Consider the following 23,180-nt stretch of genomic DNA (forward strand, 5'->3'; position numbering starts at 1 on the left):
AGCCACACTGCAAATTTGCATAGCCCAGGCCCTTAATTTGCCTCAGTCAGGTCTTCCGTCCAAGGCAGGAAGTCCTGCCTGCGAGCTGCCAGCCAATCAGACGGCTGGCAGCTCCTCAGGCCCAGCAGCACCACTGGGAACGATGGCCATAGCTGGGACTGCACCCAGCAAGAAGAGGACAATGGGCGTTGCCCTTCAGGAAAGTAAGTGGGTTTCGGCCTTGCCGAGACAATCGATTGGAACCACTGGGGGACATGAGAGTTGGACAGCGGTGGGGGGGGGGGGGTTACTTTTAGTGGGGGTGGCCTCCAGTGGGGCACAGGGTGCCTGAACAAGAGGTCCTCCCCAGCCTGCTAGGAGGCCACCAATTACTACTGGGCGGCCTCCTAAGGTGAAGTGCCCGCCTGCTGCTGGTAAGATACTAACAGTGGCAGGAGGAGGCCCTTACATGGCAATTCATTGGCCACTTAAGGGCCTCAATTGGCCTGGGGTGGGTGGGCCATTTTCCACTTCCCTCACCACTGGTAAAATAGCAGCAGAGGTGGGTAGGCGATAGAAATGGCACCCGCCCCCACCCCTCCCACCCCACTTATTTTACACATGCCACCCCTGCCCTTGTACACAAATTACTAAGTTAACATGCAGGTACAGCAAGCAATTAGGAAGGCAAATGGGTATGGTAGCCTTTATTGTAAGGTGTGTGGGAGGGGGGCGCGTTGGAGTACAATACTAAGGAAGTCATCAATAAACAAAGATACTTGCTTCTCATGATGTGTGCCGAAGCACTACGGTTGTAACCCAACACCAAATGTTCCAGAGAGTAGGCTAAAGGAAAGTTACTAGGATGTTCCAGAGGTTAGGGTAAAGGAAAGTTGCTAGAATGTTCAAAACACAATTATCTTAATTTAATGATGTTTCAAGGTTTCCCCCCACCCCACCACCACGGTATGACATCAACATCCTGTTTGTATGAAGAAACTGAACGAATTAGGAACAACAGGATTCATATTTCTTCTAAAATTAAAATGTACTAATGATGTACTAATTGATCTCTGGATGTCCCTAGGAGCAATTAGACTCCAGTTGATACCAAAAAAGCACCTTCACATTTGCATCTAAAATACATTCATAAAATAACAAATCAAGAAATTTAACTTCCAGCAATTAGACTCTAGCTGACGTCACAATACACTTATTTACTTTACTTCTTCACAGGGAGTACACTTGATGGTCTTATGAGTAAAGACCAAGTTAAACAACTCCACTGCCTAAGATTGAACTTATCAGCAATGACAAGATCGTTGGTGATATTTTAGCTATACGCCTCTTGCCAAATATCCCCAGTGTATTGCTTTTACATGTAGCAGAAGCGGTATGAAAACTAAATTCACATTTCAAACAGTTTACTTAAAACTAGGGTGCCACACCTTCATACTTGATAATGCTATCATCTAAATTCCTATTAAGTCACAAACCGTTATCAGTCAACATTACTTGGGCTGTGCATGCGGTATCTGCTAAAGCAAGACATCACTTGTTGAAAGATAATGATTCAAGAAACTAATGGATGAAAAATCTCAGTATTACTGAACATTAAAACCCCCTGACATAGCAACCTGATTCTAAATACCAGCAATAATCACGGGGCAAACAACGCAATTCAAGCAACTTTGGTGTTCCTTAGTTATTGTGACAGTCTCATCTGGTGGCAAACATAGTATTGTGCCAGTTCTCACCCACGTGTGCGTGCGCACACACATCCCAATCCCCACACATGTGGGATTTAATTTTTTTTTAGTTACCTTTATTGATTTGTGGCTCTGTGAGTTTCTCTTTTTCTCCTTTGGCTTTACCTGTACAAAACACAAATATACTCATTAGTTGAAAGCCCCAATCAGTAGGTAAAGTGAGCCTATAGTTATCGTCATGCAAATTTACCTTGGCACATGCATGCATTCCTCAATTAACTTTAAATTAACAATCTGGGATTTAACTGCTTTTCTTCAGACACTAGTATATTTAGAACAGGGAAGGATCTTACAATAATCTACAACACCAGTGAGGGAAAATATCTTAAATTTGAGATCCCAATCTAATATCTTTATTTTTACACTGGGTAGAATGTTAGCTGTTGTTTGAATACATTATATGGGAAAAGATAAATAATTTCCAGATCTGACATGTTTTTCCTTGAGGCACAAATGCAAATGGAGAAAGTTTACTCAAATTTGCTAACATGACTAAAATTGGTCAATGGTGCAGACAGAAGTTAGCTATATTAAAGGAGAATGGCCAAGAACATTTACCATAAGACTTGCATGCAGCATATTCCTAGCATCTATATATGTACTAATTACTTTTTGGTTTCGAGTCTGTTCATTTATGAGAATGTCATAGCTGGGCGTAAAGTTACATCCCCCAAGCTATGGATGGTGAACAGCACAGAAAGATTCCAAGGGAGTACTGAACAAATTGTTGGAGCTGCGGGCTGACAAGTACCTGGCTCCTGATCGACTACATCCGAGGGTCTTAAAAGAAGTGGCGAGTGAGATAGTTGATGCATTAGTTTTAATTTTCCAAAAATCCCTAGTTTCAGGGAAGGTTCCGCTAGACTGGAAAATAGCAAATGTGACACCTTTACACAAAAAGGGTGGGAGACAGAAAGCAGGAAACTACAGGCCAGTTAACTTAACAACTGTCTTAGGGAAAATGTTAGAAGCCATTATTAAAGACGTTATAGCAGGGCACTTCGAAAAATTCAAGGCAATTAGGCAAAGTCAACATGTTTTGATTAAGGGAAATCATGTTTAACCAATTTATTGGAGTTCTTTGAGGGAATTACATGTGCTGTAGATGAAGGGGAAGCGGTGGATGTATTGTACTTAGATTTCCAGAAGGCACTCGATAGGGTGCCACATCAAATGTTATTGCAAAAAATAAAAGCTCATGGTGTAGGGGATAACATATTGCCATGGATAGAAGATTAGCTAGCGAACATGAAACAGAGAGTAGGCATAAATGGGTCATTTTCTGGTTGGCAAGCTACAACAAGACGTGTGCCACAGGGATCTGTGCTGGGGCCTCAACTTTTTACAATTTATGTAAATGACTTAGATAAAGGGACCAAAGGTATGGTTGCTAAATTTGCTGATGACACAAAGATAGGCAGGAAAGTAACTTGTAAAGAGGACATAAGGAGGCTACAAAGGGATATAGATAGGTTAAGTGAGTGGGCAGAAATCTGGCAGGTGGAGTATAATGTGGGAAAATGCGAAGTTGTCCATTTTGGCACAAAGAATAAAAACGCATATTCTCTAAATGGCGAGAGATTGCGTAGCTCTGAGATGGAGGGGGATCTGGGTGTCCTTGTGCATGAAATGCAAAAGGTTAGGATGCAGGTACAGCACATAATTAGGAAAGCGAATAGAATGCTATCATTTATCGCGAGGGGAATTAAATACAAAAGTAGGGAAGTTATGCTTCAGCTATACAGGGCATTGGTGAGACCACATCTGCAGTACTGTGTACAGTATTGGGCTCCTTATTTAAGGAAGGATATAAATGAGTTGGAAGCAGTTCAAAGAACGTTTACCAGACTGATACCTGGAATGGGCGGGCTATCTTATGAGGAAAGATTGGACAGGCTAGGCTTGTATCACTGGAATTTAGTGAGAGGTGACTTGATTGAAACATATAAGATCCTGAGTGGTCTTGACAGGGTGGATGTGGAAAGGATGTTTCCCCTTATGGGAGAATCTAGAAAAAGGAGTCACTGTTTAAAAATAAGGGGTGGCCTATTTAAGACAAAGATGAGGAGAATTTTTTTCTCAGAGGGTCGTGAGTCTTTGGAATTCTCTTCCTCAAAAGGCGGTGGAAGCAGAGTCTTTGAATATGTTTAAGGCAGAGGTAGATAGATTCTTGATAAGCAAGGGGGTGAAAGATTATCGGGGGTAGGTGGTCATGTGGAGAAATCAGTTCAGCCATGAACCTGTTGAGTAGCGGAGCAGGCTCGAGGGGCTGAGTGGCCTACTCCTGCTCCTAATTCGTATGTTCGTATGGGAGAAAATGAGGAAAATAAAGATACAGGAATGATAATGGAAACAAACTTGATAGCTTTAAAGCATTATTTAGAAAAAAAAAAGTGAACAAATGGTCCATTGTTGAGCAACAATATCCATTCTCAATATATTATAATTGGAAAATGCACTGCACTTAACAGATGGAAGTGAGTGATTGAGATCCAATTGGGTAATGCCAGAGTGGAGGAATGCATTATGCCACATTTTTGACCTCAGCCATGTAGTTTTGAACTTTGACAAGGTGAATCCTGAAGCTACAGGAAACTGAGGACAGTGGGGTACAGAAGGGAGGTGGAAATGGAAAGATTGAAAGATATTAATGTGCTTCTTTGCGGACAGCAAGAGAACAGGGAGTAGCCTTACAAAACGCTCCTTACTCTCCCAGGTATAGCAGATTTATGGCACAAAATGGGGGCAAGGAAAAATAAAGGAGAGAAAATTGAGGGGTCAGCAGGGGACAGGTCCTCGTTTTTTAATGCAATCTTAAGTATAGGGTTCAAATCATTATCATAAGACAGTTGCATTTGACCTGTGCTGTTTAGGGTGAATACTTCATTTGGATGCTTGCAGGGGCCACTATTTTATACTGCACAGTTGGTTTCCTAGTAAACTGCTGGATGAGCAGAAAAATACATTCAATACTGGTCACTTGATGCTATCTGTCCGATTTATTACTTTCATCATTTCACCTACAATATCCAAGTCCAGCACACCCACCTACCATGCTCAGGTACAACTCTAAAACAATTGTTCAAAGAAATATGCACTATGATTTACAACAGTTCTCTAATGTTTTTGAAAACAAAATTGAGCTTCAAAGTTTTATCAGAACTGAATTGCATATTTGTAGTTCATTATCCTTTTGTTATATATAACTGGCAATAAATTTACACTAGTTGCTCAACTCCACCCATAAACCTGTCAGCATATGTACATTTGAATATAAAATTCAGAGTATTTAAAAAGAGCAAAGTTACACAACAGCTGTTTGCAAATTTAAATGAGAAAATAACAGTGGAGTGGCAAAGAGTTGAAGATGATCGCTGGGTGCGATTCTTTTTGTGCGTCATGCCTCCCACAGAGATGTCTCAAAATGAGATACATTACAATCTCATCAGCCTGAATTTTGCCGTAAAAATTACAGTGAGGGGATCAGCGCTCACCGCTATTAAAGTATAAATTGGACAGCAATTTCCAGTGACAACACACAGTAAACAGGGAAATCGACAATTTTATGCATCATCTTTGATATGTAAATTGGCTTAATGACCATCACCTAATCCATTTTCCATGCCAATTACAGAAGTTCACAAAATCCCTCAATGGCATGACTCTAAATGAACACCAGTCCCCCAGATCAGAACAAGTAACTAGTGGGAAGGACCAGTGAAAGTGCAAGTACTACTGGTTTGGCAGACCAATTGGTGCAATCATAGTATTGCAGCACTATATTTCCCTGCAGAACTATAAATCTTTTCTAAATCAAGCATGTATATAGGAAAGTTTCTATCTGTTTTGCCACAAAACTGCATTTTTTAAAAAAACTGATCAGCTTTCTTTGTAAACTCTGTGCTTCTGCATCTAGTTACAAACTCAAGTTCAAGCTCTGCCAGTTGGAGAAAGGGAAGGAAACCAATTTATTGTAAAAATCATGGGTTTTACATAATCATATACTGTACACACAATCATCTCACTGAGCACTGTAGGTAATTACACACTTCCACATCTGCAACATTCATAATCATATATCCATAATGATGTGTTACACCTTGTGGTAAATGTCAAAACCATGAAATACAATCTGACTAGTAATATCTTTGAGTTTAAACCTTAAGCTGTCAGACCAGTTTCACAGACTAGGAGCCTCAGTCATTTAGTGGATTGTGCAAAATGTCAATAATACAACATGTACCCGTTCTTTCAAATCAACACAAAAACTCAGAATTTTAGAGACAGGGTGCAAAAATTTCTAATACCTTACGTTCCGTTTTGTTCAAAATCAAACAAAAATTATTCCTAAAAAGCTACCAGTACATTGCTCTCCAAAATGAAATTTAGGAATTTATTTGATGGTCTAATAACTGCAGGGCTCCTAGGTCTCCTCCTTATGCTCACCACTTATTGCCCAGTCAGATATTACCACAGGAATAAACATAAAAACATAGAAAACAGGAGCAGGAGTAAGAACCAAAAGACAGCTTAAAATCATTGGGCCACAGTTCTCCCCCATCCAGCACTTCTAGTGCATCAGTGGCAGATACTCAAAGCATTTAAAAAAGAAAATAGAGGTCTTTTAGGATTATGAAAGGGTTTGACATGGTAGACATGGAGAAGATCTTTCTACTTGCTTCCGCAAAAACGAGGGGCCATAAGTACAAGATAGTTATCAACAAACCCAACAGGGAGTTCAGGAGAAAACTTCTTTGCCCAAAATGTTTAAGAATATAGAATTGACTACCACAAGGAGTAGTTGAGACAAACAGCATTCAAGGGGAAGCTAGAGGAGCGTGAGGAAAAAAGGAATAGAAGGATTTCTGACAGGGTTAGATGAAGAGACTTGTTTGAAGTATAAACACCAGCACAAACCAATTGGGCCAAATGGCCTGTTTCTTTGCTGCAGACTATGTAACTCAATGCAAAAAGGTTTCAGTATCCAGTGCAAAACATTGTTGTACCTTTAATTTAGCCCTTTCCATCATTTCTACTAAACCCGCCAAATTTCCAGTTGAGAGACATCACTGCCTGTTCATTTTTTTTTCATTATAGAGGCGTCGTGAGGGGAATTGACTGGCTGGCCGTGTGGGTTGGAATATTGTCTTTTTGCAAAAAGAGCGCGGAGAGCGGGGAGAGGCTTCACCTCAAAAAGAGCGGGGAGAGCGGGGAGAGGCTTCACTTCAAAAAGAGCGTGGAGAGCGGGGAGAGGCTTCACTTCAAAAAGAGCGTGGAGAGCGGGGAGAGGCTTCACTTCAAAAAGAGCGTGGAGAGCGGGGAGAGGCTTCACTTCAAAAAGAGCGTGGAGAGCGGGGAGAGGCTTCACTTCAAAAAGAGCGTGGAGAGCGGGGAGAGGCTTCACTTCAAAAAGAGCGTGGAGAGCGGGGAGAGGCTTCACTTCAAAAAGAGCGTGGAGAGCGGCGAGAGGCTTCACTTCAAAAAGAGCGTGGAGAGCGGCGAGAGGCTTCACTTCAAAAAGAGCGTGGAGAGCGGGGAGAGGCTTCACTTCAAAAAGAGCGTGGAGAGCGGGGAGAGGCTTCACTTCAAAAAGAGCGTGGAGAGCGGGGAGAGGCTTCACTTCAAAAAGAGCGTGGAGAGCGGGGAGAGGCTTCACTTCAAAAAGAGTGTGGAGAGTGGGGAGAGGCTTCACTTCAAAAAAGTGTGGAGAGTGGGGAGAGGCTTCACTTCAAAAAAGTGTGGAGAGTGGGGAGAGGCTTCACTTCAAAAAAGTGTGGAGAGTGGGGAGAGGCTTCACTTCAAAGAAGTGTGGAGAGTGGGGAGAGGCTTCACTTCAAAAAAGTGTGGAGAGTGGGGAGAGGCTTCACTTCAAAAAAGTGTGGAGAGTGGGGAGAGGCTTCACTTCAAAAAAGTGTGGAGAGTGGGGAGAGGCTTCACTTCAAAAAAGTGTGGAGAGTGGGGAGAGGCTTCACTTCAAAAAAGTGTGGAGAGTGGGGAGAGGCTTCACTTCAAAAAAGTGTGGAGAGTGGGGAGAGGCTTCACTTCAAAAAAGTGTGGAGAGTGGGGAGAGGCTTCACTTCAAAAAAGTGTGGAGAGTGGGGAGAGGCTATCCAGTTGAGTGGAACAAGCGCTTCCAAGAAAATCAAGTGTGACATCACAGGCAAGCAGGTAGATGATTGGTTGGGAAGCAGCTAGCGGTTTGGTGAGTATCTGGTAAGTGGTTGAGGTCTATTCTAATCCTAATGTTTAAAATAGTAAAGGAACTAGTGGTAAGCTTTATAAAATATAAAAAGGAAAATAAAATAAATAATTGACTAAAATAATTAAGTAGTTAATTGAAACGCATTAAGGATGGCAGGACAGGTGATGTGTCATGGCTGCAGCATGTGGGAGATCCTGGATGCCAGTGTGATCCAAGACAAACACATCTGCAGTAAGTGTTTGCGGCTCGAAGAACTTTGGCTCAGAGTCATTGAACTGGAGGCCGAGCTGCAAACACTGGGACACACCAGAGAGGGGAAGTTACCTGGACACTTTGTTCCAGGAGGCGGTCACACCCCTTAGGATAGGGTCTGATTTGGTCAATAGTCAGGGACAGGAAAGTGTGGCTGCAGCTGAGGCAGGTAAGGTGTCCCAGATGGCAGGAGTGCAGGAGCCTCAGTCTTTGTGATTGTCCAACAAGTCTGAGGTTCTTTCAGTTTGTTTGGATGAGTGTGGGGGCTGCAGGGTGGATGAGCAACCTGACCATGGCACCATGGTATTGGAAGCCATTCAGGGAGGGAGAAAAAAGGAATGTAATGGTAGTAGTGGACAGTATAGTTAGGGGGAATGACACTGTTCTCTGCAGACAGGAAAAAAAAAAGAGTCCAGATGGCTGTGTTGCCTGCCCGATGCCAGGGTTTGGGACATAGTGTCATAGAGTTATACAGCACAGAAACAGGCCCTTCAGCTCATCGTGTCTCTTTGGCCATCAAGCACCTAACTATTCTAATCCCATTTTCCAGCACTTGGCCCGTAGCCTTGTATGCTATGACGTTTCAAGCACTCAGGGCTGGAGAGGAACTTACTGTGGGAGGGAGGATATCATGTAGGTACCAACGACATTGGCAGGACAAGGAAAGAGGTTCTGCATAGACAGTATGAGGAATTAGGCACTAAATTAAGAAACAGAACCTCAAAGATAATAATCTCTGGATTATTACCTGAACCAGGTGCAAATTGGCATAGAGCAAATAAGATTAGAGAAATTAATGCATGGCTCAAAGGCTGGTGTGGTAGAAGTGGGTTCCAGTTCATGGGGCACTGGCACCAGTACTGGGGAAAGTGGTGGCTGTACCGTTGGGACGGTCTACACCTGAACCGTGCTGGGGCTGATGTTCTAGCGAGCCGCGTAACTAGAGAAGTGGAGAAGGTTTAACCTGAATAGTGGGAGCAAGGGATCAAATTTGGGAAGATATGGTAAATCAAAGAGTAGAGACAAGGCAAGACAGGACGGTATTAATATGAGAGATGATAAACAAACTATGACAGGAAGGGACAGAGCGTACAAATCTAAGAGTAAATCAACAGGTAAGGCTAGCGGTTACAAAATAATAAAAGGACAAAACTAAAGCTCTCTATCTGAATGCACATAGCATTCGAAACAAAACAGATGAACTGAGAATGCAAATAGAAATAAATATGATCTGATAGCCATTACAGAGACATGGCTGCAGGATAACATGGATTGGGACTTGAATATTGAAGGGTACATGGCATTTAGGAAGGACAGGAAGCTAGGAAAAGGTGGAGGGGTGGCCATGTTGATTAATGATGGTATTAGCTCAATAGAGAGGGATGACCTAAGTCCAGGAAGCCAGAAAGTAAAAGCAGTTTGGGTCGAGATGAGAAATCATAAAGGCAAGATGTCACTTGTGGGAGTGGTGTACAGGCCACCTAATGTTAATCATACTGTATGACGGGGTATAAAGGAAGAAATAATGGCAGCCTGTCAGAAAGGTACAGCGATAATCATGGGAATTTTAATCTACATGTAGACTGGAAAAATCAGATGGGCAGAGGTAGCCTAGATGAGGAGTACATAGAAAGTTTCTGGGATAATTTCTCGAAACAGTATGTTCTGGAGCCAGAGAGCAGGCTATACTAGACCTGGTGTTGTGCAACGAGTTAGGATTAATTAATGCCCTCATAGTTAAGGCGCCCCTAGGTAGCAGCGATCATAATATGATTGAATTTTACATTCAGTTTGAGGGAGAGAAGAGTGGGTCCAATACCAATATTTTAAACTTAAATAAGGACAATTATGAGGGCATGAAAGCAGAGCTAGCTAAAGTAAACTGGCAAATTAGGTTATGGGATAGGTTAATAGAGATGCAGTGGCAGACATTTAAGGGGATATTTCAGAATACACAGAATAGATACATTCCAATGAGAAAGAAAGATTCCAAGAGGGGGACCCACCATCCGTGGTTAACTAAAACAGTTAAAGATAGTATCAAACTTAAAGAAAAAGCATATCATTGCACAAAGATGGGTGGCAGGTCAGAAGATTGGACAGAATATAAAAAACAGCAAAGAATGACAAAAAGATTGATAAAGAAGGTAAAATTAGAGTATGGGAGAAAGCTAGCCAGAAATATAAAGACAGATAGTAAGAGTTTCTATAGATATTTAAACAAGAGTTAACAAAGTGAGCGTTGGTCCTATAGAAAGTGAGTCTGGGGAATTAATAATGGATAATAAGGAGATAGCAGATGAATTGAACAGGTATTTTGCATCGGTCTTCACTATAGAGGATACAAGTAACATCCGGTAAGTAAGGAAATGAAAGGGGAGGGAGGAACTCAAGAAAATTACAATCACCAGGGAAGTGATACTGAACAAATTGTTGAGCTGCGGGCTGACAAGTCCACGAGTCCTGAAGGACTTCATCCTAGGGTCTTAAAAGAAGTGGCTAGTGAGATAGTTGATGCATGGGTTTTAATCTACCAAAAATCCCTCGGTTCAGGGAAAGTTCTGCTAGACTGGAAAATAGTGAATGTAACTCCTTTATTCAAAAAGGGAGAGAGACAAAAAGCAGGAAACTACAGGCCAGTTAGCTTAACATCTGTCTTAGGGAAAATGTTAGAAGCTATTAAAGACGTTAGAGAAAATTTGAAAGTAATCAGGCAGAGTCAATATGGGTTTTGTTAAAGGGAAATCATGTTTAACCAATTTATTGGAGTTCTTTAAGGATTTACATATGCTGTGGATGAAGGGGAACCAGTGGATGTATTGTACTTAGATTTCCAGAAGCATTTGTAAGGTGCCACATCAAATGTTATTGCAAAAAATAAAAGCTCATGGTGTCATGGATAGAAGATTGGCTAGCTGACAGGAAACAGAGTAGGCATAAATGGGTCATTTTCTGGTTGGCAAGATGCAACGAGTGGTGTGCCACAGGGATCTGTGCTGGGGCCTCAACTTTTTACAATTTATATAAATGACTTAGATAAAGGGACCGAAGGTATGATTGCTAAATTTGCTGATGACACGAAGATAGGTAGGAAAGTAACTTGTGAAGAGGACATAAGGAGGCTACAAAGGGATATAGACAGATTAAGTGAATGGACAAAAATCTGGCAGATTGAGTATAATGTGGGAAAATGCGAAGTTGTCCATTTTGGCACAAAGAATAACAAAGAAGCATATTATCTAAATGGTGAGAGATTGCGGAACTATGAGATGCAGAGGGATCTGGGTGTCCTTCTGCATGAATTGCAAAAGGTTAGTATGCAGGTACAGCACATAATTAGGAAAGCTAATAGAATGCTATTGTTTATCGCCCGGGGAATTAAATACAAAAGTAGGGAGGTTATGCTTCAGCTATACAGGGCATTGGTGAGACCACGTCTGCCATACTGTGCACAGTATTGATCTCCATATTTAAGGAAGGATGCAAATGTGTTGGAAGCAATTCAAAGAAGGTTTACTAGACTGATACCTGGAATGGGTGGGCTATTTTATGAGGAAAGGTTGGACAGGCTAGGCTTGAATCTGCTGGAATTTAGAAGAGCAAGAGGCGACTTGATTGAAACATATAAGATCCTGGAGTCTTGACAGAGTGGATGTGGAAAGGATGTTTCCCCTTGTGGGAGAATCTAGAACCGGGGGGGGGGATGGGGGGGGGGGGTCACTGTTTAAAAATAAGGGGTCCCCCATTTAAGACAGAGATGAGGAGAAATTTTTTCTCTGAGGGTCATGAGTCTTTGGAACTCTCTTCCTCAAAAGGTGGTGGAAGCAGAGTCTTTGAATATGTTTATGGCAGAGGTAGATAGATTCTTGATAAGCAAGGGGGTGGAAGGTTATTGGGGGTAGGTGGTAATGTGAAGAAATCAGTTCAGCCATGAACTTGTTGAGTGGCGGAGCAGGCTCGAGGGGCCTACTCCTGCTCCTAATTCATATGTTCGTATGTTCATCTGTCATTATTTGGCACAAACCAGCAGTCTTATTAAAATCCATTTGCTTTATTCTCCCATTTTAATGGCAGCCCCAATTTTGGTGGCAGTACAATGAACAAACACAGTAGCTTTGCTGTCATTAAAAGCTGCGTGACCTAAGAAAATGGGTTTCACTGGTATCTTCTGAGTCAACAGCATTAATCTCAGGAGGTCTGACACAATCAAGCAAATGCACATAATTGGCTCAGTACCTCCCTTTTTCTGGCTCGTTAAGCACAATCAATCCAATGGAGGATCACAAGCCGATCAAGTATCTGGGTTGCAATAGCATTGGATCAGTGGTGGTCACTTCATTAATATAATAAAAGCAAAATACTGCGGATGCTGGAAATCTGAAATAAAAACAAGAAATGCTGAAACCACTCAGCAGGTCTGGCAGCATCTGTGAAAAGAGAAGCAGAGTTAACGTTTTGGGTCAGTGACCCTTCTTGGGGTGTTGTCAGTGGCAAGGACATCACGCATCTGCTGTCAATGGCACTCCTTAAAGTTGAAAGCACCTATACATTTATTATGGTGACATAGTTGAAAACATGTCCATTCCAAAGCAACAACATCCCTTGTCACACTGAGCAGATGAATTTTTCACTTGAGCAAAATCACACGTTCTGGCTGGCAATATTCCTTGATTAAGAATGTGTTTCAAAAACTGCTAGCCACTACAAGAAATTTTCCACTACAGATGTTGATAAATGTTGCAACATAAACTTTGTGAGGCTTATTCGCCCCTAGTTTCGATTTAAAATTATTTTAGCAAGTTTGACAATTAGCAACCCGACTAACAGCATTTCTTAGCAGCTTCACATGCGGCACTTCTGGCAGAAACTGCCTCTCAAGGATTGGCCTTCACAGCCATCAGCAAAGGTGCACCAAGAGAAGACACCCCACCTAAATGGAATTTTTTGTGGTGTGTTCATCATCTTTCGTAGATGGAAGGATGCCAAGCCAAATCCCATTACCATCACTCCTCATGCTACAAACAAGATAAAATACTTAAGTCAACAATGAACCTTTAAATAATGTTGCATTTCACTTTAGGCAGAAAGATCACAACTACTTTCTCTTCCTTTTACGAGTGAAGCTGCGGTGCCAGGCATTGCAGTCAATCGACAATTAACCTGACGTTATCAGGAGGACATGAAAGGAATGGCCTTTCATTTCACATTATGTCCACTTGATGAGCTAGAGGGCAAGTATTGCATTTTGAAGTAAGCCCCAATTTTACCTTTAAATGGCTCCACTTAACATCTTCGAATGTACTGTACAAGCTCTAAAACCCAATATATTTAGGAAATTTATAAAGGAACTTTGTAGCTGTGCTGAGCAGGACAGTATAGATTCTCAGGCAATTTACAACTGTGCTTAACAAACCATATATTCAAAAAGGAAGCTATTATTGTTGCCTTTTTATACTTCCGTTCTGCAATGCAGTTTATTGCACAATCATCACTAATCCAGTGGTTTAGAACCTCAACTCTGTACATTAAGACTGCACCCCTATGAAATAACCACACCTCTCCTTGATGACTCAACCTAGATGGTCCTGCTGAAACTGCAAGCTAACCAGGCGAGAAAATCAGAGGCAAACAAAATCCTTAATGCCCAAGGTACAATATGCCACTACTCTAACTCAATGGCACTTTTCACTGCTAAATTTTCTTTTGACTTCCTATCATCTCCCTTCCTTTTAAACAAAATTTCTTGCAACAGCTTTGCAAAAGTTACTTCACAGACTACCTATGCAGATGATCAATGTAAATCCTGCAATCTTTCACAATTGGGTGCAATTAATTGAATGAAATTTACAACTGGCACATGCATGTTCAATTTGCTGTAAACACACTAACTCTAACACATCAAAATCATACTTTACCAAACTGTCTGTGGAAAGCATAAATCCAAGACGTTCAGCAGCGGGACCTCTATTTCCTTGTAAACACCACAGCACCAGCTGATGTGTTGAATCAACAATGGCTTGCTGCAGCCTTTAATATACAAGCATTGCTTTCTTTTAAAACTTGGCCCGACTGAATAAAATCCAAAAAGGTCAACACAATAAATCTGAACTCATTTGGTTTGTAAGAAAACTTTAACACCGTAACTTCACTAAGTACACTGTGGCCAGAAAATCAACTCATTTTTTTTTAAATTTCATGAGATGTGGGCGTCACCAGCAAGGCCAAGACTTATTGCCCATCCCTAACCGCACTTGAAAAGAAGGTGGTGAACCGCCTTCTTGAACCACTGCAGTCCATGAGGCTGAGGTACTCCCACAGTGCTGTTAAGTAGAGAGCTCCAGGATTTTGATGCAGCAACGCTAAGGAACAGCGATATATTTCCAAGTCAGAATGATATGTGACTTGGAGAGGATCTTGCAACCTTCTCGGCTGTGGAGGGTTTGGGAAGTGCTGTCAAAGAAGCCCTGACGAGTTGCTGCAGTGTATCTTGTAGATTGTACACACTGCTGCCACAGTTTGCTGGTGAAGGAGGCAGTGAATGTTTAAGTTGGTGGATGGGGTGCCAGTCAAGCAGGCGGCTTTGTCCTGGATGGTGTCGAGCTTAAGTGTTGTTGGAGCTGCACTCATCCAGGCAAGTGGAGAGTATTCCATCACACTCCTGACCTGTGCCTTATAGATGGTGGACAGACTTTGGGGAGTCAGGTGGTGAGTCACTCACTGCAGAATACCCAGTCTCTGACCTACTCGTGTAACCACAGTATTTGTGCGGCTGGTCAAATTAAGTCTCTTGTTTCTTGCAAAACCAAAAAATTCAGACTGCTCCACTTCCGCTTTGGGTGCTCTGTTGGGGACGGCCTACGGGAAGTTAAATTCTGTACTTAACCCATGCTGAACCTCATTCCATTCCCACACATTAACATTTTGAAGAGGGCAAAAATTCACCCATTCTTATTAAATTATGTATTTAACAATACCCAATGAAAGAATACCATATTTGATCATGGAGAAAAAATTGAGACAATAAAAATAAATAATTATTCTGGTTTAAACTCTGGATCAAACATAAGAAAATATTGTATTTTATATGCTAAGTCAGTTTTATCTCGTGTGCATTTCTTTCCAGTTCCAACTCAAATCATGCTCTTTTGCTTTCTTTTCCAATTATTTTTGTCACTAAGCTTGTCCTAGTACCTCATTTGTCTCAGGTTTCTCACCACGAGCCCATCCACAGCAAGCCTCCAAATACAGTAGTTTTCACCTTCTATCCTCTGCAACTGTTTGTTCTACCGCTCCCAAGATATGTCCATGAGAATTTAAATTAGTCTGCCTAGTAGCTTCTCTAGCAGATCTTGCAAATGACTCATCTACTTGAGCATCATTTACTCCTAGGTTTCAGTCCAATCTCTAATATTGCCCAAGGATATGTATTTCTGGAGTACTTTCTGTCCTATCTTCCCAGACAATTGTTTGAGCAAGTAGCCTCTGATTGTTCTCAGCTTCAAGTTGAATCTTTGCTTTTCACGCCCCTAATCCAGTTTCTGTTCATATCTGATGGCAATAATTACTTCTGGTGTAAATTCAAGCCACAAATGTAACTGCCTCCAAGCATGCTCTATCCTATGTACCCCTCCCTTCATAGCAACCTATTTAAGATGATCTGCATATGTGCTTTGGATTCATTCATTGCAAGAACCTTAACAGATTTAGATCACCTGAGGAGGTAGGAAAGGAATTTTCCATAGTTTTTCTTTTTTCTCCTCTGGTTTCTGGCCTCTTCCAAATGTTTACATGGCTTGTTGGTAAAAGAGGGGCGGGGAGGGGGGTGTTGCTGGGGTTCAGACAGATAGGAAGTGTCTGCCTATGACCTTCCTGGATCCTGAGTATCAGGCAACTCTGATGAACCTGTGGTGGGGAAGAGACGGTTGCCCACCTCCTCCTGGAATGTGTCTTTGCAAAGCAGGTGTGGAAAGAGATGCAGTGGTTTTTGTCAAGGTTCATCCCAAGCAGCTCTGTAACACAGGAGTCTGTGCTCTACGGGCTGTTCCCAGGAACGCACACTGAGACAAACATCAACTGCTGCTGGAGGACTATCAATTCGGTGAAAGACGCCCTTTGGTGTGCCCGAAACTTGCTGGTCTTCCAGCACAAAAATTTGTCCACGACCGAATGTTGCAGACTGGCACATTCCAAAGTCCAGGACTACGTGCTGAGAGACGCAATAAAGCTTGGGGCAGCCACAGCAAAGGCTCAATGGGGAAAGGCCACAGTGTATGGTCCCCCCACCAAGCTGAACTGAGGGGCTGGATCCATGGGAAACCCCTCGAACTGTATCGGGAAAATTATGTGTCCTGTAAATGTAAAAATGTATATGGCATGACAATGAAATGGTAGGGTGTGAGGCAACTCATGACTGTATAGAAGGAAACTGATCACCTTTGCACTGCTTGTATTTTTTGACTTGATGCTGTTTTAAACTGTTTGGGAATGTAATTTTTACAGATTTTTATGAATAAAGCATATTTTGGAAATTAAAAAAAAACTTTGATGAACCAGCTAGTTTTCCCCTATCATTTTTGTATATTCATATTGATTAAAGAATATTAGATAAATCTATTATTCAGTTCTAAATATCATAGATTCTCCATTTTCTTACTTTTATTCCCACCATGTTACGGTTATTTTCCCTCAAGTATCTTTGTGTAACTGATTCAACTATTTATGCCATTAATGTCATTTCTTGCTCAACAATCAAGGAGTATGTCAAGTAATGTGCAAAATGGCGTAAATCATTTTATACTGTTTTACAGGAATAATGCTCTGCAGCAGCAAAACCCAACTTGATACTGGATATGTGACTGCCTAATTCCACTGTTACTGTACCTGGAGCTTGAAGATACAGCTGAAAATGTGCAAAGTAAGCATTTTCACTGCTGTAGTACTCAACCTCGACTTCCCATGAAAGGTAGAGGCAAAGGTACAGCAACATGGTCCTTTCAAGGCTTCAGCTGCACTGACACTTTACTTAAACACTTCAGCACAAGTCTAGGTAGGGCCTGGACTCCTTAGCATTAAAATGAGGCTGAAAGAGAACAAGATACTAATTGTAATAGAAAATGTTAATCGTGAGCACGGTTATAATAATTAAATAATGACAATAGGACAAGGGGACATTGGTGAAAACTGGTAAGCAGCAAGATCAAAGTTATGCCAGGAAGCAATAATACCTGGAATGGTCTTATAGCTAAGATGGCAGAGACAAAGTCTGGAATTATTCAAGAGACAGTTGCATGTTCTGAAGGGGGTCGGAGAAAGCAGAGGGGGGAGGGGGGAGAGAGGGCGGGGAATTGCGGGTTCCTACGGAAGACTGAGCTAGATGGGCTCAAAAGTGCATCAATAACATCAGATTGCAGCACAATCGTTGACTCCCAAAACAGACTCTGCCCCAACTGATTGTTATTATTTGCCAATTACGGCAGATGTAAAAATATTCAGAAATAGTTGGTTGATGGCATTCAAGAACTTGCACATTATTTCAGTAAGGCGTTTGATAAGGTTCCCCACGGTAGGCTATTGCAGAAAATACGGAAGTATGGGATTGAAGGTGATTTAGTGCTTTGGATCAGAAATTGGCTAGCCGACAGAAGACAGAGGGTGGTGGTTGATGGCAAATGTTCATCCTGGAGTTTAGTTACGAGTGGTGTACCGCAAAGATCTGTTTTGGGGCCACTGAACAAAGAACAAAGATAATTACAGCACAGGAACAGGCCCTTCGGCCCTCCAAGCCTGCGCCGATCCAGATCCTCTCTCTAAACATGTCGCCTATTTTCTAAGGTTCTGTATCTCTTTTCTTCCTGCCCATTCATGTATCTGTCTAGATACATCTTAAAAGACTCCATCGTGCCCGCATCTACCACCTCCGCTGGCAATGCGTTCCAGGTGCCCACCACCCTCTGCGTAAAGAACTTTCCACGCATATCCCCCCTAAACTTTTCCCCTTTCACTTTGAACTCGTGTCCTCTAGTAATTGAAACCCCCACTCTGGGAAAAAGCCTCTTGCTATCCACCCTGTCTATACCTCTCATGATTTTGTACACCTCAATCAGGTCCCCCCTCAACCTCCGTCTTTCTAATGAAAATAATCCTAATCTGCTCAACCTCTCTTCATAGCTAGCGCCCTCCATACCAGGCAACATCCTGGTGAACCTCCTCTGCACCCTCTCCAAAGCATCCACATCCTTTTGATAATGTGGCGACCAGAACTGTACGCAGTATTCCAAATGTGGCCGAACCAAAGTCCTATACAACTGTAACATGACCTGCCAACTCTTGTACTCAATGCCCCGTCCGATGAAGGAAAGCATGCCGTATGCCTTCTTGACCACTCTATTTACCTGCGTTGCCACCTTCAGGGAACAGTGGACCTGAACACCCAAATCTCTCTGGACATCAATTTTCCCCAGGACTTTTCCATTTACTGTATAGTTCACTCTTGAATTGGATCTTCCAAAATGCATCACCTCGCATTTGCCCTGATTGAACTCCATCTGCCATTTCTCTGCCCAACTCTCCAATCTATCTATATTCTGCTGTATTCTCTGACAGTCCCCTTCACTATCTGCTACTCCACCAATCTTAGTGTCGTCTGCAAATTTGCTAATCAGTCCACCTATACTTTCCTCCAAATCATTAATGTATATCACAAACAACAGTGGTCCCAGCACGGATCCCTGTGGAACACCACTGGTCACACGTCTCCATTTTGAGAAACTCCCTTCCACTGCTACTCTCTGTCTCCTGTTGCCCAGCCAGTTCTTTATCCATCTAGCTAGTACACCTTGGACCCCAAGCGCCTTCACTTTCTCCATCAGCCTGCCATGGGGAACCTTATCAAACGCCTTACTGAAGTCCATGTATATGACATCGACAGCCCTTCCCTCCTCAATCAACTTTGTCACTGCTGTTTGTCATTTTTATAAATGACCTGGAAGAGGGTGTAGAAGGGTGGGTTAGTAAATTTGCGGATGACACGAAGGTCGGTGGAGTTGTGGATAGTGCTGAAGGATGTTGTAGGTTACAGAGGGACATAGATAGGCTGCAGAGCTGGGCTGAGAGATGGCAAATGGAGTTTAATGCGGAAAAGTGTGAGGTGATTCACTTTGGAAGGAGTAACAGGAATGCAGAGTACTGGGCTAATGGGAAGATTCTTGGTAGTGTAGATGAGCAGAGAGATCTTGGTGTTCAGGTGCATAAATCCCTGAAAGTTGCCACCCAGGTTAATAGGGCTGTTAAGAAGGCATATGGTGTGCTAGCTTTTATTAGTAGGGGGATCGAGTTTCGGAGCCACGAGGTCATGCTGCAGCTGTACAAAACTCTGGTGAGACCGCACCTGGAGTATTGCGTGCAGTTCTGGTCACCGCATTATAGGAAGGATGTGGAAGCTTTGGAAAGGGTGCAGAGGAGATTTACTAGGATGTTGCCTGGTATGGAGGGAAGGTCTTACGAGGAAAGGCTGAGGGACTTGAGGTTGTTTTCGTTGGAGAGGAGGAGGAGGAGAGGTGACTTAATAGAGACATATAAGATAATCAGAGGGTTAGATAGGGTGGATAGTGAGAGTCTTTTTCCTCGGATGGTGATGGCAAACACGAGGGGACATAGCTTTAAGTTGAGGGGGGATAGATATAGGACAGATGTCAGAGGTAGTTTCTTTACTCAGAGAGTAGTAGGGGCGTGGAACGCCCTGCTTGCAACAGTAGTAGACTCGCCAACTTTAAGGGCATTTAAGTGGTCATTGGATAGACATATGGATGAAAATGGAATCGTTTAGGTCAGATGGTTTCACGGGTCGGCGCAACATCGAGGGCCGAAGGGCCTGTACTGCGCTGTAATGTTCTATGTTCTATTATGAGGCCATGGAATCTTCAAAAATCTGTTAATTTTAATAGTAATGTCATTATGGGACATTTAGGGTTTCTGGCCTATTTGTTCATACCAATCTCAGTTGGTATTGTTTAGCTCTCCCCTCCCCCGTCATCCCCAAAAAAACAACTTTAACGCCAAGCAGCAGAACTCTAACTAGGTCAATCAGATTTTCCATATAAACATCTTAATCCCCACGCAGTGTTGCAATACATCAAATTGAATGTACTGTGACACAATGCTAGGATGCAGCTTCATGCCCATGACTGCACACAAAGCTCATTCCAGGTTTGCCTCCAAGTATGAACTACAGACCAACTGCTTTGCCCCAAAGGATGAAGCTAAAGAGACGAAAGGAAGAAAATAAAAATGTAAACCTTCACAAGGCATTTTCCCACAAACCCTAGTAGCAAGATCAACAGCACACTGGTGGAGACTTGAGGGTGGGTAGTTCACGTACGACATACCTCTGAAGTATACTGCGAGGGGAAATTTGCAAATGAGAAATAGACAATAGCTCAATAAAGTAACTCCTCCAAGAATCAGCACCATTTAAAATACATCCAATCATATCTGTTGTGAAAATTGTGCTTTTCTGCTCAGAATACCCACCAGTCACAGCATTTACAGTGACAGACATAGCTCCAAGGTCATGGTGTACTACATTGTGAAGCAACTGCCTTGAGCAGTTCCACATCATACTTTCACCATGCATCAGATGTAAAAACATTCTGTAGTGTGTGATGATGTGGTCAATGTACTGATTTCATAAGAACATTATAGAGATCAAGGACACAAAAACACCTTCTGCCACTGAAATTGAATTTCCCAAAGTATGTTCCTAAATTGGCCCAAGATTTTTTTTAACCTCTTCCAAGAGGTTCTATGACAGAGGGATGGGTAGATGGTGCACGTAGGCTGCATCATGTCTGGATGGCATGGGCCATTTGGACTTTCGCCTCTTCATTTGTTCATAGATAGTAGAAATCCATAGATTTTTACAGCACAGAAGGAGATCAGTCAGTCAAATGTGTCTGCTCTCTGGATGAGTTACCCATTTAGTCACATCTCCCAATCCTTGCCTCATACCTTTTTAAAATATTCATCTTTTTTAAAGACTACTATGGATCCTGCTTCCACCACTTTCTGGCAGGGCACTAGAACTCCTCAATTTTATGCAATAAAAAAAAAAATTCAGTACATGCCCCTTTGAAGATATTAAATTTATGCCCTCTAGTTACCAATTCATTAACCAATGGAAATAGCTTTTCCTGATTTATCAAAGCAAAACCTCAATTGTAAACAGCTTCATCAGATCACTGTTCAACAATTTTCATTCAAATGAAAAGAGCCTCAGTTTCTCTAGTCTTTCCTCATATCTAAAGCTTCTCATCCCAGTGTCATCTTTGGGAATCTCTGCTGCACCTCTAATACACTGACAACATTCTCAGTACTCCATATCCATAAATTAGACATTGTAGTTTCCACAAGAACTCTCAATTTCCAATTTTATTTTTAAAACTAACTTTTTACTTAATCCCATTCTCTGCCCTGGATTCCTGTACCACTGGATTTAATTAGGAATCTTTCATGTAAGACTTAGTCAAAGACTTTGGCAACACTCCCCCCATCCACCACCCCAACCCACCCCCAAAATAAACTACAGTATACAGTCCTATTTCTTTGTCAAAATCCTCAAAAAAAAGTCAAGGGAACTTATCTAACAGGATCTTCCCCTTCTAAATCTATTCTAGCTGGTTAAGTTATTGCTACGCAAGTACTACACCAACCTACAACTTAGATTAGCTACTGTGATGAGCTATTGAGGCAAATGGTTGTGGCCTTGGCCAGATCCGTTATCTTTTTAAACAGAGGGCCAAAGGCTCCTCCATATCAATAGCCAGATCCTACAAGTTTCCATAATGGCACAAGAGATTTGTTAGTTGAATCCCTTAAGGAGCTCCTTTCGCACACACCTCAAAGGCCTCAAGCATACTGGATATACCATAACACAAAAATTGAACAACAAGTTAGTGTTATCCTGTTGGTCAAATACTTCCAGAAAGTATTCATTTTATGTTGAACTATTTTATCTGCCGTCTGAACAAGTTTATTTTAGAATTCCAACTTCCATACTCACTATTCTGGAGTGTAGTGATACTGGAAAAACACTTTAGCTCCAACATCTTTAATTCTCACCTGTTTCAGTAATTTCTATGCTCCTCCCAGAGTTCTCCCACTCGTTTTTCTTGTAATCCTTGCACCATTTCTGTATCTCATTCATATTTACTTGCCTTCTGCATCCACCTCGACTGCTTATTTAGTTTACATGTGTTTATCTTAAATGATTTGACACTCCATTCCTTCAATGTTCGTTATAGTAGACAATCAGCAAAAATAAAATATACACACACATTTATTAAAATATAAATAACAAAATTCTGTGATTTGATTAACAATCTTGCTCACCAGAAATATATTTAGTCACAAAAGTAATTCAAAATAAATTTCTAGATTTGGTAAACCCCTGTTTACTGCCCAGCATACAAGTGTTCAAAAATGAATTCTTTCTTGTCCACCACCCGCTCCTCCCCCCAAAAAAGTGCCTGTTATATTCCATAGTTTAATCAACTATACATAATTTAATATAATCTAACAATTTTCTGGAAATGTGTGAAGTACATTTGCAGCTGCGAGGGTGGATGAGTAAGCAACAAACTTCAACATCCCACAGTGTTCAGCTGACAGGAGGTGTAATTGGTGTAGGGTGAGATGCTTGCTATTTTTACATGCGTTGACAATGCTGATGTTACTGTGAAGCTGACCTGTCGGCTCCAGCAACATTCAAACAAATATTCGCAAACCCTTACTTCTGGCTACCACCAAGCTGCTTGCTGAAACAAACCTTCAAAATTACTAAATGTCCATAAATACTGAATATATTGCATCTAAAGTGCAAAGTATTCGCAGACAGAGGTATTAAGCTTACTAAATGCAGCTTGTGTTTTTCCAGGGAACATATACATTCAGCCTTTACATGCTTTTAAATGTAAGAAATCTAT

At 41.8% G+C, this 23,180-nt stretch overlaps 1 protein-coding gene across 4 annotated transcripts in view; it reads right to left on the minus strand.

Annotated features, from left to right (window-relative positions):
• The window catches only part of akap10 (A kinase (PRKA) anchor protein 10), a 109,834-nt gene that overhangs the window by 84,169 nt on the left and 2,485 nt on the right, over nt 1–23,180 (minus strand). For all 4 annotated transcript variants that reach the window (XR_010968783.1, XM_068010522.1, XM_068010520.1 and 1 more), the window contains exon 2: nt 1,803–1,853. Coding sequence is in view for 3 of the 4 variants with exons in the window: in XM_068010522.1 (XP_067866623.1) it covers nt 1,803–1,853 (51 nt within the window). In the remaining variant the exon portion in view is untranslated. The remainder of the gene's footprint in view (nt 1–1,802; nt 1,854–23,180) is intronic.

This window comes from Heterodontus francisci, chromosome 30, assembly GCF_036365525.1.
Source record: "Heterodontus francisci isolate sHetFra1 chromosome 30, sHetFra1.hap1, whole genome shotgun sequence".
Taxonomy (NCBI): Eukaryota; Metazoa; Chordata; class Chondrichthyes; order Heterodontiformes; family Heterodontidae; genus Heterodontus; species Heterodontus francisci.